Below are 12,665 nucleotides of genomic sequence, written 5' to 3'. Positions count from 1 at the left end.
AAAATGTGCTTCATCGCTCACCAATACCTCCTTAATTCTCTTTTCCTATTATATGCTAAACAAAAGATATAATAGGAACAAAAAGAGTAAGGAAGTCTTGCCAGAGGTGCTTACCAGAGGCTGAGGATGGGGAGTGCCAGAGACAGACTTGGGTCAGGTGCACAAAGTTACAATTAGGAGGAACAAGTTCTCCTGTGCTATTGCACAGGAAGGTGACTATGGTTAATAGTTAAAAGAGAGGGCTTTAAATAGCTAAAAGAGAGGGCTCTAAATGTTTTTCACCACAAAGAATTGATAAATATTAATGAATTTGTTAATTAGCCTGATTTGAGCGTTCACTACATATACATGTATCAAAACATCACATTATACCCTATAAATATATATAATTATTTGTCAATAATATTAAAAATAAAATTATTTTTAAAATGTGTTCAAATCTCTCCTCATACCTATTGAATCAGTCTCAGGGTATGAGGCCTTGAACACTGAGACTGAAATGCTCCCTGGGTTGTCCTGACTTGTTTCAGCATCTGAACCAAAATACCCTGAAAGTTCTTGACAAGAAAATTATTAACTGGGCATATGCCAATATCAGAAGTAGCCTATAATAACAGTGATGATAGTATTACAAAGTTCTGTTGTTCTTTCAGAACTTAACATTGATTAGCATCTGTGTTAGATGATGGCAGTTCATCACTCAAACATTCAACTAATTTATTTGTTTAATCATCACTTGTAGTTTGATATGAAGTAAAAGAAATGTGATACAAAATATAGGAGCCTTAAGAAAGATGTACTTGATTTATTTACTTGTTCTTGAATTTATGGCTTATAAAAATTAGATATTATAATTTTTCCCCTCCTTAGGTCACTAATGTTCTTATAATCATTTGTCAATATTTTAACAGTATAAAACTTTATCAAAAATATTTTAAATCTTCAAGTTATTATTATTTTTTTTATTTATTTATTTTTGAGATGGAGTCTCGCTCTGTCGCCCAGGCTGGAGTACAGTGGTGTATCTCGGCTCACCGTAACCTCCACCTCTTTGGTTCAAACGATTCTCCTGCCTCAGCCTCCCAAGTAGCTGGGACTACAGGCGTGTGCCACCACTCCCGGCTAATTTTTTTTTATTTTTTTTATTTTTAGTAGAGACGGGGTTTCACCATATTAGCCAGGATGGACTCAATCTCCTGACCTCATGATCTACCCGCCTCGGCCTCCCAAAGTGCTGAGATTACAGGCGTGAGCCCCTGCAAAATCTTCAAATTATTATTCATCAAAACCACCATTATTTTTTTGCTTATGTTATCCTGTCTCCTAAATTTTAAAATGGTTTCTAATTCTCATTTACTTGTATAAACAATATATAATTACATACTATTCAACCCATTTTTATAATAATGATCTTAAATGTGAAGTTGAGTATTACTTGACTTGGATTTTCCAAGTCATTACCAGTATTGTTACCAGTAATATTACCAGTAATATTCATAGTGTACAACACATCCTTTCTAGATAATATACATTTGACTTCTGTTGTCATTATTGACAATTATCCTCCAAGGGCATTTATCTGATGCCCATGTTTGTATGGTACTGAAATATACATCGGACTAGGAGGATTTAGGAAGGAATATTTATCAGTTAAGGCATTGTTAACTTCTAAAACAGATAAATCTTAGTTCAATGTGAGTGTTCTTGCTTGAGTAATCTTTTATGTATTTTACTTCTTCCTTTTTCTAAATCTTCAGTCCTCTTCCTTCAACCTGTGGATAGAGAAAGAAAATATGGAAAAGCCATACCTGTTCTTAGCCACTTTAAGGTGAACTGTGTGATGTGTGATGTAATAGTTCATTTCCATAAGAACACACCTATTTGCAAGAGAGGCTGGGAAATGTAGTCTAGCTATATTCTCAGGTGGAAAAAAGGATATTTTGGTGAACACATAGCAGTTTCTGTGATAGCCCTATCTCTGCCATGAATGAACTCTGACTCTTGGCAAGGCACTTAATCTCCTTACCTTCAGTTCCCTTTACTTTAAAAGTAAGAAATATGGTGACTTTTTTTTTGATAAGGTTATTAGTTATATTAACAAGATTCTCTTAAGATATAGTGGAGCTTGATTCAACAAAGCATATGTCACAACCATAATATCCTTAAAAGAAGATCTGATGAGAAATGAGAACTAAGTTATGGCACAGTCAGTGGTTTTATAGTTAATTGCATAACCAACCGACTTTAATTACTTGATTTAAGTGATCCTGGAGAGGAGAACTGGGGGTGAAGGTGAGGAGGAAAGAATTGGGCTCAGGACTTCATTCTTAGTCCTAACCTTTTCACTTTTTCACAGTTTTCATCAGTAAATCATATGAAAACGGAACATAAGCCTGGGTGCGGTGGCTCACACCTGTAATCCTAGCACTTTGGGAGGCTGAGGCAGGCAGATCTCCTGAGGTTGGGAGTTCGAGACCAGCCTGACCAACATGGAGAAACCCCATCTCTACTAAAAATACAAAAGTAGCTAGGCATGGTGGTGCATGCCTGTAATCTCAGCTACTTAGGAGGCTGAGGCAGGAGAATTGTTTGAACTCAGGAGGCGGAGGTTGTGGTAAGCCGAGATCATGCCATTGCACTCCAGCCTGGGCAACAAGAGCGAAATTCCATCTCAAAAAAAAAAAAAAAGGAAAGAAAACAGAACATAGAACTCAGAACTCCTACTCTTCAAATTATAATTTAGAAATTTCAAATAACTTTTTAGACAGCTGTATTATTATTAGACAGCTATCAAATTCCTTTAACCTGTAATATAAGTTGTAGATTACCTGGGCTTTTGAGGACTGGACAGAGAACCAAAATAATTATTTGTAACACTATTTTTATGACAATATATTTTTTAATGAACTTGACTTGAATTTGTATCTCCAAAATAATTTAATTGTCTTTCTGCCTTCAAAGATGAATGATCTCTCATATCCTTAAATATAATGTTAGGAGATGTGGTTATCAATATGAATATAGCTTAGCTCTTTTTCAGCAGAGACATTGGCTTTAACAGAGAAAAGACCTCACAAAAAGATACTACAAAGAATATGTGTAGCAATTAATTAACAGTTTCTATTCACTTACAATGTTTACAAGAATCATATGACTTGAGGCATCATCGATTTTTAAGAGACTAAAATGATGAATGATTATACATTAATATTGATCGGTAGTATTGATTTTTTCTATTACATTTGAAGGCTTTCAAAGGACTTAATAGGAAAGATCTTTTTAATGTGATAGTGAAATTTCAAAATGTGTGTTTTTTTTTCTTTTCAGGACTTCCAATAGTAGTCAGACATTATCATCCTGTCATACTATGGAGCCATGTACATCAGATGAATTTTTCCAAGCCCTTAATCATGCCGAGCAAACATTTAAAAAAATGGAAAACTATTTGAGACATAAACAGTTGTGCGATGTAATTTTAGTCGCTGGTGATCGCAGAATTCCAGCTCACAGGTAGTTGTTTTCTATATTTCTGTATGTGTGTGAAATATTTCCTCAGTAATTTAGATATGTATATTGAGGTAACCTACTTCAATTGACTATTATGTTTTTGGGAAGGGGCATAGCTCTTGGAATTTCCATCAAGAAAACAGTGCATATGAAGTTATTACACATTTGGTGATCCTAAAAGGGTCATTTTCCTGCCATAGAAGCACAATAACAAAACATACTAGCCTCAGATAAGTTGGTATTGTTTGGTGTAGATTGCAGCTACTATCAGAAGCTTTTATGCCATATTCTACCTATTAAATACTTTAAGTAAACTCAGTGGCAATTAAAGCTTGTGGATATTTAGAAGAAGAAAAGCTGGTGAAGTGGAATAGCACAAAGTCAAGAGTTTTTAAAATAGCCATATCTATCCCAACTTCTGTTTGCTGATTTCCAAGAAGTACGAAAAGCAGTGCTAGGGAAAAAAAATCTTTACTACAAATTACATATTATTTCTTGAAGTAAGAAAAGGAAAAGAGCCGTTTAATAAGGAATAATTCATTTTCTTATAATTCTGCATTCAATTGTTCATTGTTAATCACCACTATGATTCTCAAAGGTTTTTTTTTTTTTTTTTGGATGCCCATAAAAACTAATTGATACTCTGTCCCAAAGGTTTTTTTAAAAAAAAAAACCTTCCGAAGTGAGATAACATTGGAAAAAGCCTTCTAGACATTGGCTTAGGTAAAGACTTCATGACCAAGAACCCAAAAGCAAGTGCAACAAAAACAAAGATAAGTCGATGGGACTTAATTAAACTAAAAAGCTTCTGCACAGCAAAAGAACAAATGCCTGTGAGTTAACAGACAACCCACAGAGAGGGAGAAAATCTTCACAATCCGTACATCTGACAAAAGACTAATATCCAGAATCTACCAAAAAACTCAAATAAATCAGAAAAAAAAACCAGTCCCATCAAAAAGTGGGCTAAGGACGTGAATAGATAGTTCTCAAAAGAAGATATACAAATGGCCAACAAGCATATGAAAACATGTTTGGCCGGGCGCAGTGGCTCATGCCTGTAATCCCAGCACTTTAGGAGGCCGAGGCAGGCAGATCACGAGGTCAGGAGATTGAGACAATCCTGGCTAACACGGTGAAACCCCATCTCTACTAAAAATACAAAAAAAAATTAGCCGGGCGTGATGGCACATGTCTGTAGTCCCAACTACTCGGGAGGCTGAGGCAGGAGAATGGCGTGAACCCAGGAGGCAGAGCTTGCAGTGAGCCGAGATCGCACCACTGCACTCCAGCCTGGGCGACAGAGCGAGACTCCGTCTCAAAAAAAAAAAAAAAAGAAAAAACATGTTTAACATCACTAATGATCAGGGAGTTGCAAGTCAGAACCACAGTGCAATACCACCTTACTCTTGCAAGAATGGCCACAATCATAAAATCAAAAACTAATCAATGTTGGCATAGATACTGGTGAAAAGGGAACACTTTTACACTGTTGGCAGGAATGCAAACTAGTACAAACACTACAGAAAACAGTGTGGAGATTCCTTAAAGAACTAAAGGTAAAAAAAAAAAAAAAAGAACTAAAAGTAGATCTACCATTTGATCCAGCAATCCCACTACTAGCTATCAATTCAGAGGAAAAGAAGTCATTATACGAAAAAGATATTTGCACACAGGTTTATAGCAGCACAATTTTCAATAGCAAAATTATAGAACCAGCCCAAATGCCCATCAATCAGCGGGTGGATAAAGAAAATGTGGTGTATATGTATATCGTGGAATACTACTCACCCATAAAAAGGAATAAAATAATGGGATTCTCAGCAACCTGGATGGAACTGGAGACTTATTCTAAGTGAAGTAACTCAAGAATGGAAAACCAAACATCATATGTTCTCACTCATAAGTGGGAGCTAAGCTATGAGGATGCAAAGGCATAAGAATGATACAATGAGGCCAGGTGCGATGGCTCACAACTGTAATCCCAGCACTTTGGGAGGCCGAGGCAGGTGGATCACAAGGTCAGAAGTTCAAGACCGGCCTGACCAAGATGGTGAAACACCATCTTTACTAAAAATACAAAAATTAGCCGGGTGTGGTGGCAGGTGCCTGTAATACCAGCTACTTGGGAGGCTGAGGCAGGAGAATTGCTTGAACCCAGGCAGCGGAGGTTGCAGTGAACCAAGATCACGCCACTGCACTCCAGCCTGGGTGACTGAGTGAGACTCTGTCTCAAAAAAAAAAAAGATACAGCAGCGGGTGTCTTTGTGCTTTCTCATCATAGTAATGTACTACTCGTAAATACATTTTTCTATTTTCTAAAAAAAGAAAAAAAAAGAATAATACAATGGGCCGGGCTTGGTGGCTCAGGACCTGTAATCCTAGAGCTTTGGAAGGCCAAGGTGGGTGGATCACTTGAGGCCAGGAGTTCCAGACCAGCCTGGCCAACATGGCAAAGCCCCGTCTCTACTAAAAATACAAAAACTAGCCAGGCGTGGTGGCGTGAACCTGTAGTCCCAGCCACTTGGGAGGCTGAGTCATGAGTATTGCTTGATCCTGGGAGGCAGAGGTTGCAATGAGCCAAGATCATGCCACTGCACTCCAGCCTGGGCGACAGAGTGAGACTCTATCTCCACCCCCAGCAAAAAAAGAATGATACAGTGGACTTTGGGGACTTGGGGGAAAGGGTGGTAGGGGAGTAAGGGATAAAAGACTACACATTGGGTACGATGTACTCTGCTTGGGGGATGGGTGCACCAAAATCTCAGAAATTACCACTAAAGAACTTATTCATGTAACAAAACACCACCCATTGCCCCAAAACCTATTGAAATTAAAATAAATAAATAACCTTCCAAAGTGGAAATAAAATCATTAGGAGGAATTGGCTTGGTTTTACAATTTTCAATGACTCAATTAACATACATTTATTGAGATACTACATACTGTGACAAAGTCCAGGTTATGAACATGGGTTTGTTAGAAAAGCTATTTCAACCTGAATTTCATAGAGGCACCTCAAATTCTGTATTTCCAAAACTGAACTCATTACCTTACCTGCCATGCTTGTGTGAGCCATCAACATCTCACTTAGATGACTGATGCAAAAGCCTCCCAACTGGTCTCCCTGCGTCCAGTCTTTGCCCCTACATTCTGTTTTAACATAGCTACCTGAGTGATCATTTAAAGTGGAATGCAGATTCAGTCATTTCTTTGATCAAATCTTTCATTGACTCCTTATGTCACTGAGTGTGAAACACAAAGTACATGCAATGGCGTACGCGATCCAGCCTGCCGTACCTCTCTAGTATTGTCCTATTGGTCTCTGTCTTGCTCAGTCAGCATCAGCCACTCAGAACCTCTTGTAGTTCCTTGCATGTGCCAGGCATGCTGTTCCTGCCTTTGGATTTTTGCACTGTTTCTTCTGCTTGAAGGCTATTCCCAGATACCTGCATGACCAAATCCTAAACCTCCTTCACATCTTTGCCTGTGTCACTTTCCAGTGAGACCACCTATTTAAACTTACCACCCTTTCCCCATTTGCCTTTGCCCTACTCTTTTTCCCCTTAGCACTTATCACCTCTTAATATACTATAGAATTTACTTCTACTGATCATTGTCTCCCTACCCTGTAAATGTAAGACTCCATAAGAGAAGGGATCTTTTGTCTTATTTTGTACCTCAATGTATCTCAAGTATCTAGAACAGTACCCAGTATTTACTGGACACACATCAGTATTTGTTCATTAAATGAATGAATGAATAGGCAATTTTCTGAAGCAACCAATGGCCAATAAACATTTGAAAAACCTCAGTAGCAATCAGATAAATGAAAATTGAAACAACAATGAGATACCATTTAACACTTAATAGATGGCCAAAAATTTTAACATCTGATAATATTATGGGGAAAATGTTAGTCTTATACAATGCTGGTGGGGTCTAAATTGGTACCTTACTTTGGCAAATCTTATGACTCAGCAGTGCCACTCCTGGGGAGGTAAGAAAATGGAATTAGAGAGGGACCCAATGATTATCCGTATCATAATTTTTATTACTTTTAAAAATGAAAATATTTATTTAAAATCTATTTAAGTGTTCTGACATGGAAATACCTTCAAGACATTATCCAGTGAAAAAATGCCTGTTTCAAAAATACAGCCGGGTGCTGTGACTCACGCCTGTAATCCTAGCTCTTTGGGAGGCCCAGGCGGGCTGATCACTTAAGGCCAGGAGTTCGAGACCAACCTGGCCATCATGGCGAAACTCCGTCTCTACTAAAAATAAAAAAATTAGCTGGACCTGGTGGCCATGTCTGTAATCCCAGCATCTTGGGAGGCTGAGGCAGGAGAACTGCTTGAACCTGGGAAGCAGAGGTTGCAGTGAGCTGAGATCACAGCACGGCACTCCAGCCTTGGAGACAGAATGAGACTCTGTCTCAAAAAAAAAAAAAAAAAAAGATATATATATATATATATAAAATTTAAATGTATTATATATGACCATCAAAAACTTAGAGACATAGCTAATATATTTTATAATCGTATTATAAAAATATAGTTTTATAGTGTTATTGCAACATAATTTTTAAACAAAATACAGACTAAGATAATAGAATATTATAAAAGTTTAAAACTTGCTAGCAAAAACCATTTTCAAATGTCTCCTATATATTCACTATTTCTATAATTAAATTTTTTAAAAATGGCTTAGTTTATTTTCAAAAATGATAAGCAAACAATAACTTTTACATTTTTTCCTTTATATAGTTGATTTGATGCTATGGGCTTGTAGCTTGTTTTCTGGATGTTATAAAGCATTATTTGAGTAGTGAGTTGGTAAAGCATTCATCTCAGCAGAAAATTTGGTAACGGTAATTTATTAGTCAAAGGAAGGAACTAGAGCATAAAGCAATTTGTCAAGCTTAAAATGCATTTCCTAGGACCATGCACTGTGAGTAACAAATAAAAAAGAAGCAGCAGCATTTATTAATGAACATCAACTTGAATGTGGTCATTGATTTTTTTTTTTCCTAATGTGTTTGCAGATTGGTGCTCTCCTCTGTCTCAGACTATTTTGCCGCCATGTTTACTAATGATGTCAGAGAAGCAAGACAAGAAGAAATAAAAATGGAAGGTGTAGAACCGAATTCATTGTGGTCCTTGATCCAGTATGCTTATACAGGTAACAAGTCTGAAAATGTAAATTAAAATTTCTTAGATTTATGTTGTATTATTAGATTTCAGATTTCTGTTTTTAGAAAGCATGCCATGCCATAGCTAACAGTTAATTCTGCTGTTGTCATCACTACCCTTTGTATTTAACCTGGTGATAAATTAAAATCTCCATATTAAAACTTTTAAAATGGTTATCATAATTAAGTTTTTGAATGGCCCTTTAAAATGTTAATATAAAAATTAAATGAATTGTGTAGTATCAAATTTTTGCATTTAAAATTTGAGAGTTGGCCAGATGCAGTGGCTTACACCTGTAAATCCCAGCACTTAGGGAAGCCAAGGCGGGATGGATGATCGCTTGAGCCCCGGAGTTTGATGCTGCAGTGAGCCATTGGTTACATCACTGCACTCCAGCCTGGGCAATAGAACAAGACCCTGTCTCACACACACACACAAAAAATTGAGAGTTATACAGGTATATAGTAGATGTAAGTTACTAACTAATGTATCATTTTAAAATTCTGAAAATAAGCCATTAGTTTTTATTTTAGTAGATGTCTCAAGGAGCTAATAATTTTTTCCCCATTTAGTCCTTTTTTTCTTTTTGGGATGTCTTAAACCATGTAGGTCTGTAATGCATGTAATGAGCTCTTATATGGAACCACTACTGTTAACATCAATTATTTTATAAAATAAGGTTAATGTAGTTCCATAGCTAATGGAATTTCTTTCTATCATTAAGGCCGCCTTGAATTAAAAGAAGATAATATTGAGTGCCTGTTATCTACAGCTTGCCTTCTTCAGCTTTCACAGGTTGTAGAAGCATGCTGTAAGTTTTTAATGAAACAGCTTCATCCATCCAACTGTCTTGGAATTCGTTCTTTTGCTGATGCCCAAGGTTGTACAGATTTGCATAAAGTGGCTCACAATTATACTATGGTATGTATTTTTTGAAAGTGAGAAAGTTGATCCTCCATATGCATATTTCTTATTGTTGCAGGCTTATCTACATGTTACTGTTCTCCCATGGCTCAGCCACGTGTCTTGAGATTGAGCTTCATTGCCTAGTGTGTCATATTTTCACTGAGTTATAATGGGAAAGCACCAAGTAATACTTCTCCTGGGTATATGAATCAAGCCCTAAGTTATTGCAGTCACTGGGAACCAGAACAGTGGCCTAGGACTGTTCCATTAAGATTTTCAGATTTGCTGCTTTTTAAAACAGGACTCTCCCCAAACATTTTACTTTGCTGCACATGGATGAATTTCAGGATTGTTCACATATTCACTGATAGAAATTGGTGACAGAGGTTGCAGCATATTGGTAGAGGACAAATGGGAGGCTTTTTGTTAAGGATAAATCTGATTATGTATAAACTATTTACAGCCATGTAGAATGATGTTTTTATTCATTATAGCAAATTATGTGCTCAATAAATCATAGAAGAGGTTCTGATTCAGTAGCCTGAAGGATAATAAAACAAAATAATCTGTACAACAAACCCTCATGATACAAGTGTACCTGTATAACAAACCTTCACATGTACCCCTCAACTTAAAAAATGGATTGACCTAGGATAGTAAGAAAATAAGGGCATGTTGAGAGCACAGTGTTAGGACCACCCTCTATGGTCTTAACAGTAGAGGGGTGCAGGCAAGGGAGGGTGTGTGGGTTTTTGAGGAATGTTCGTGTTGCCACACTGTAGCAGTTAGTTCTTCACACCTGGGCAATGACTGAAGAGTGTTGCTTTAAATGCTTCAGTTTAGGGCAATACAGTTTCTAAGAGAAGAAAAAATGTGAACATTCACATATATGTGTACAGTTATGGATAGTACTAATTTTATCAACATTTAGGAAATGTTATTTTGCCTACTCTCTCCTCCGTCGTTCCATTGAGTTGGGATATGAAGAGACTGAGAGTGCTTTAGGAATCTTTCATTAGAGAAATAGAGATTTGGAAAAATTGTAAGAATAGGTATTTACAAACTATTGGGAAGATCAATTCTGTCTACTTCATGAGGTTGGTGTGAGGATTAGATGAGTTAATAGAAGTTTAACACTGGGAACATTGATTGGCATGTCATATATCCAGTCAATGAGTCTCATTCCATTGTTGTCATCATCATTATATAGATTTCCTCTATCCAACACAATAGAAATTTATGGGAGGGAACAAAAACACTCACAAAACCACAGCCTTTATGATTGGTTTTCCTCCCTGTGGTGTAATCATTTCTCAGGAATTTTTTATGATAGTCACAGAGCCTCAACTGGAAAAATAAGAGATTGTACAACTTATGTTGACATTTTAAAAATTAAGTCCATTGAAATGTTTTTTTCCCTCAGTCTTTATCATTCTTTGTAGATTCTCATTTTAACCATACACCTGCAGTTTCAACTACTTTTTTGAATGAGATGAATATAAATAAAGTTGGATTTTTTTCTTCAAAATCAGTTTATAATTTGAATAATCATCTTTTTTCTAGGAAGGCGTTTTATTCAGGTGAAAACATTTGTATGCATTTAGGTCACTCTTGTTGTTTACAGTAGAGGCATGATTGCTGCTTTAAGGCTTACACAGAAATTAAATTTAAATTAGCTGGATGTTTTTAAAGCTATTTTCATAGCCAATTAGTTGTGGTAGATTTTTTTCTCAAGGCCATTATTTAACATTATTCAGTTTTAACAGAGACATGAAATTGAATTCTAATAACAATAAGTAATTTAGAGGCAGATTGTCTGATTTGAATTGTTGCTATGGGAACCAAATGAAAATGTATAGCAAAATTCAATCTTCAATTTAAATAAATCCCTCCATAATTTCATTTGCTTAAAAACGATTCCAAAGGGGGAAAGGGCAAATGCTAGCAAGTGTTTGGTAGCATGATAGTTGTGTGTGTTATAATATAGATTTAAAATATAAAGCATAATACCATGCCAGTGAGTTCAACCAGTGAATGGTGCATGGACTGGGGATGTTCACTGATCCTGCATGAATACAAGTGGTAAAAGATGAAGAGTGCTCCCCAGGATCCATGAGTCTGGAAACCTGTTTTCTCATTCTGCCTGCCACTGAACATGACCTGGAGCAAGTCATGTGACCTCTAAAAAAGTCTTAAGACTGGTTGTATGATTACAACTATTTAATGTCATTTTGAAGTTATGACACAAATAAAAACATTTAATTTTAAAACTTAAAATTGTCTTTCTCAATCTAGAAGACTTATAAAAAACATTGAGATCTGCTAAAGTAGCTGCTTCAAAACCAAATTAATACTTTTGAAAAATACTTTGTATTCAACCTTGAGTTCAGTAGTATTTCATAAGTTGTTGAAAAACTCAATTTTCACTTAATGTAAATTATACTAGAATGGAATGGGCATTATTCTGAAATAGATATATCAACAAATAATTCATCAAGTGACTATTTACGTGATAGTCCTTTTGTTACTGATGAAATCCAATTAATGCCATTTGAAAGTATGGCATAGTTATACCAATGTATAAATCTGTCGATTATACTTTATATGTTTAAGGAATTGGAAATATATATTATTATTTCAGTTTCTTCACAATCTCACCTAACATTTTATCATAAGTACCTTTCCGTGTAGCTACGTGATCTTTGTCTTTGAAATTTTTAATGCTTATTTAATATACAGCTCCCTATAACTGAACATGTAGGCTATTTCCAATTTTTTACCATTGTAAATAATAATACAGAGAAGTATCGTTAGGTATTCACCTTTGCTTTTCGCTTACAAATTATTTATTAAGGTTTAAATTACAAGTGGGATAACTGGGTTGAGGGTTTCAACACTTTTGTAGATCTTGCTATGTGTTACCAAAATAATGTCAGCATGCAATTCAATAGAACCTTTTGCTTGAAGCCATTCTAGCATTGAAGTTTTATTAAAATATGTTTCTGAAAATGATAATCCATCATTTAAAATAGACTCATTTAGACATCCTTGAACAAA

At 35.9% G+C, this 12,665-nt stretch overlaps 1 protein-coding gene across 3 annotated transcripts in view; it reads left to right on the top strand.

Moving 5' to 3' along the window:
• KLHL5 (kelch like family member 5) overlaps nt 1-12,665 on the top strand; it is a 73,446-nt gene that overhangs the window by 28,177 nt on the left and 32,604 nt on the right. For all 3 annotated transcript variants that reach the window (XM_030800920.1, XM_030800919.1, XM_003258586.3), the window contains 3 exons: nt 3,328-3,510; nt 8,555-8,691; nt 9,427-9,623. In XM_030800920.1, the coding sequence (XP_030656780.1) occupies nt 3,368-3,510; nt 8,555-8,691; nt 9,427-9,623 (477 nt within the window). In that variant the 5' untranslated portion in view covers nt 3,328-3,367. The remainder of the gene's footprint in view (nt 1-3,327; nt 3,511-8,554; nt 8,692-9,426; nt 9,624-12,665) is intronic.

The sequence above is a fragment of the Nomascus leucogenys genome, chromosome 20 (assembly GCF_006542625.1).
Source record: "Nomascus leucogenys isolate Asia chromosome 20, Asia_NLE_v1, whole genome shotgun sequence".
Lineage (NCBI taxonomy): Eukaryota > Metazoa > Chordata > Mammalia > Primates > Hylobatidae > Nomascus > Nomascus leucogenys.
This window is presented reverse-complemented; position numbering and strand designations above follow the sequence as displayed.